This window comes from Mizuhopecten yessoensis, unplaced genomic scaffold, assembly GCF_002113885.1.
Source record: "Mizuhopecten yessoensis strain PY_sf001 unplaced genomic scaffold, ASM211388v2 hete_35879494, whole genome shotgun sequence".
In the NCBI taxonomy this organism is placed as follows: Eukaryota; Metazoa; Mollusca; class Bivalvia; order Pectinida; family Pectinidae; genus Mizuhopecten; species Mizuhopecten yessoensis.
Genome location: NW_018480744.1, coordinates 1 through 1,171, shown reverse-complemented (window position 1 = coordinate 1,171; position 1,171 = coordinate 1). Strand labels below are relative to the sequence as shown.

Sequence of the window (1,171 nt, the reverse complement as noted above, 5' to 3'; positions counted from 1 at the left end):
TTCTGTATTCTAACTTTTGGGCCTTGTCCAGTTTTCAATTTTTCTACCTGTTGGAGAGTAAATCTGAAAGTATGAGAATATTAAGTATTTTCACCATTCAACAGTAATGAATGTTTTGGTATAACAGGGTAAAATATCCGGTTTTATTTACGGTTTGTGTGTAGATCCTTCGTGAGATCCTGCACCGCGATGAGGTAGAGGAGGTGACGGCATGTGTTTTCAGTCTGCAACTGATGCTGAACGTTCCTGGAGTGACAGCAGCTCTCTCCTCCTCGTACGCCTCCTCCAGAGGGGACCGGAGCTCCATCAGGTCCAACACCTCCCATGTAAGGTTTGATGACAAAGTAGACTCCATTCACAAGAAGTCAGTCAAATTTACCACTGAGCAGCAGAATGAGTCAGGTGAGTGTACATTGACCATTATAAATCTGGCACTGACTTGCTGACCACTGACCACTGTCCACTGACCAGGAAGTGGGATGATTGGATATCAGAGTTATTGAAGTAATGACATTTATGTTTATTGGTGGTCAGAGGTGAAATCTGTTTAAAATATTAACAACCTTTTTTCAAGTTTCATAATTATAAGGCTTAGGGCAAGGTGTTATTGTGTGATTCCATATTCCATAATTTGAATATCAATAATTGACATCTGATAGCAAGTACACTGCAGAAGACTGACATTTGATAGCAAGTATACTGGAGAAGACTGACTCTCAGCTATTGCCATGTTTGCTCTGCATGTTCTGTCGTGTGTTAAACACATGCTTATTTCTACTTCGCATTTTGCCAATAAAAAACCCAATTTTAGTAGAACTCTGATGACTGTTACGGCCCAACGGCCTCATGTTCTGTTTTAAGATGGTGAAGAAACGAGTGAGAGTGGGGAGGAGGACTCGTCTGAGGAGGAATACGAGGATGAGGACGACAACCAGATGAGAAACAGATTCGCTTACGCCTACCAGGAAAAGGAGAAAAAGTAGGGTGGCTTTCGAAATTGTCTTCAAGACATAAATTCATGAACTTTTGTAATGGTTTTCTATGGAAAATTTCAAGTTAAAGATTTCTGTAAGTTAAGGAAGGCTCGTGACTCTGAGGCTTTCATTAACTTTTGTGATGGAAAATGTAAAGCTTTTGTAATGGAAAATATAAAGCTTTTGTAATGGATAAA

General features: G+C 39.9%; 1 protein-coding gene across 1 annotated transcript; it reads left to right on the top strand.

Moving 5' to 3' along the window:
• Window positions 1-164: 164 nt before the first annotated feature.
• Window positions 165-979, top strand: LOC110443971 (cohesin subunit SCC3-like; the record flags this gene model as incomplete). Its single annotated transcript, XM_021488424.1, has 2 exons — window positions 165-402; window positions 862-979. Coding segments are annotated over 2 exons (356 nt in total), but the record flags the coding sequence as incomplete, so codon positions are not given.
• Between the last annotated feature and the right edge of the window lie 192 nt (window positions 980-1,171).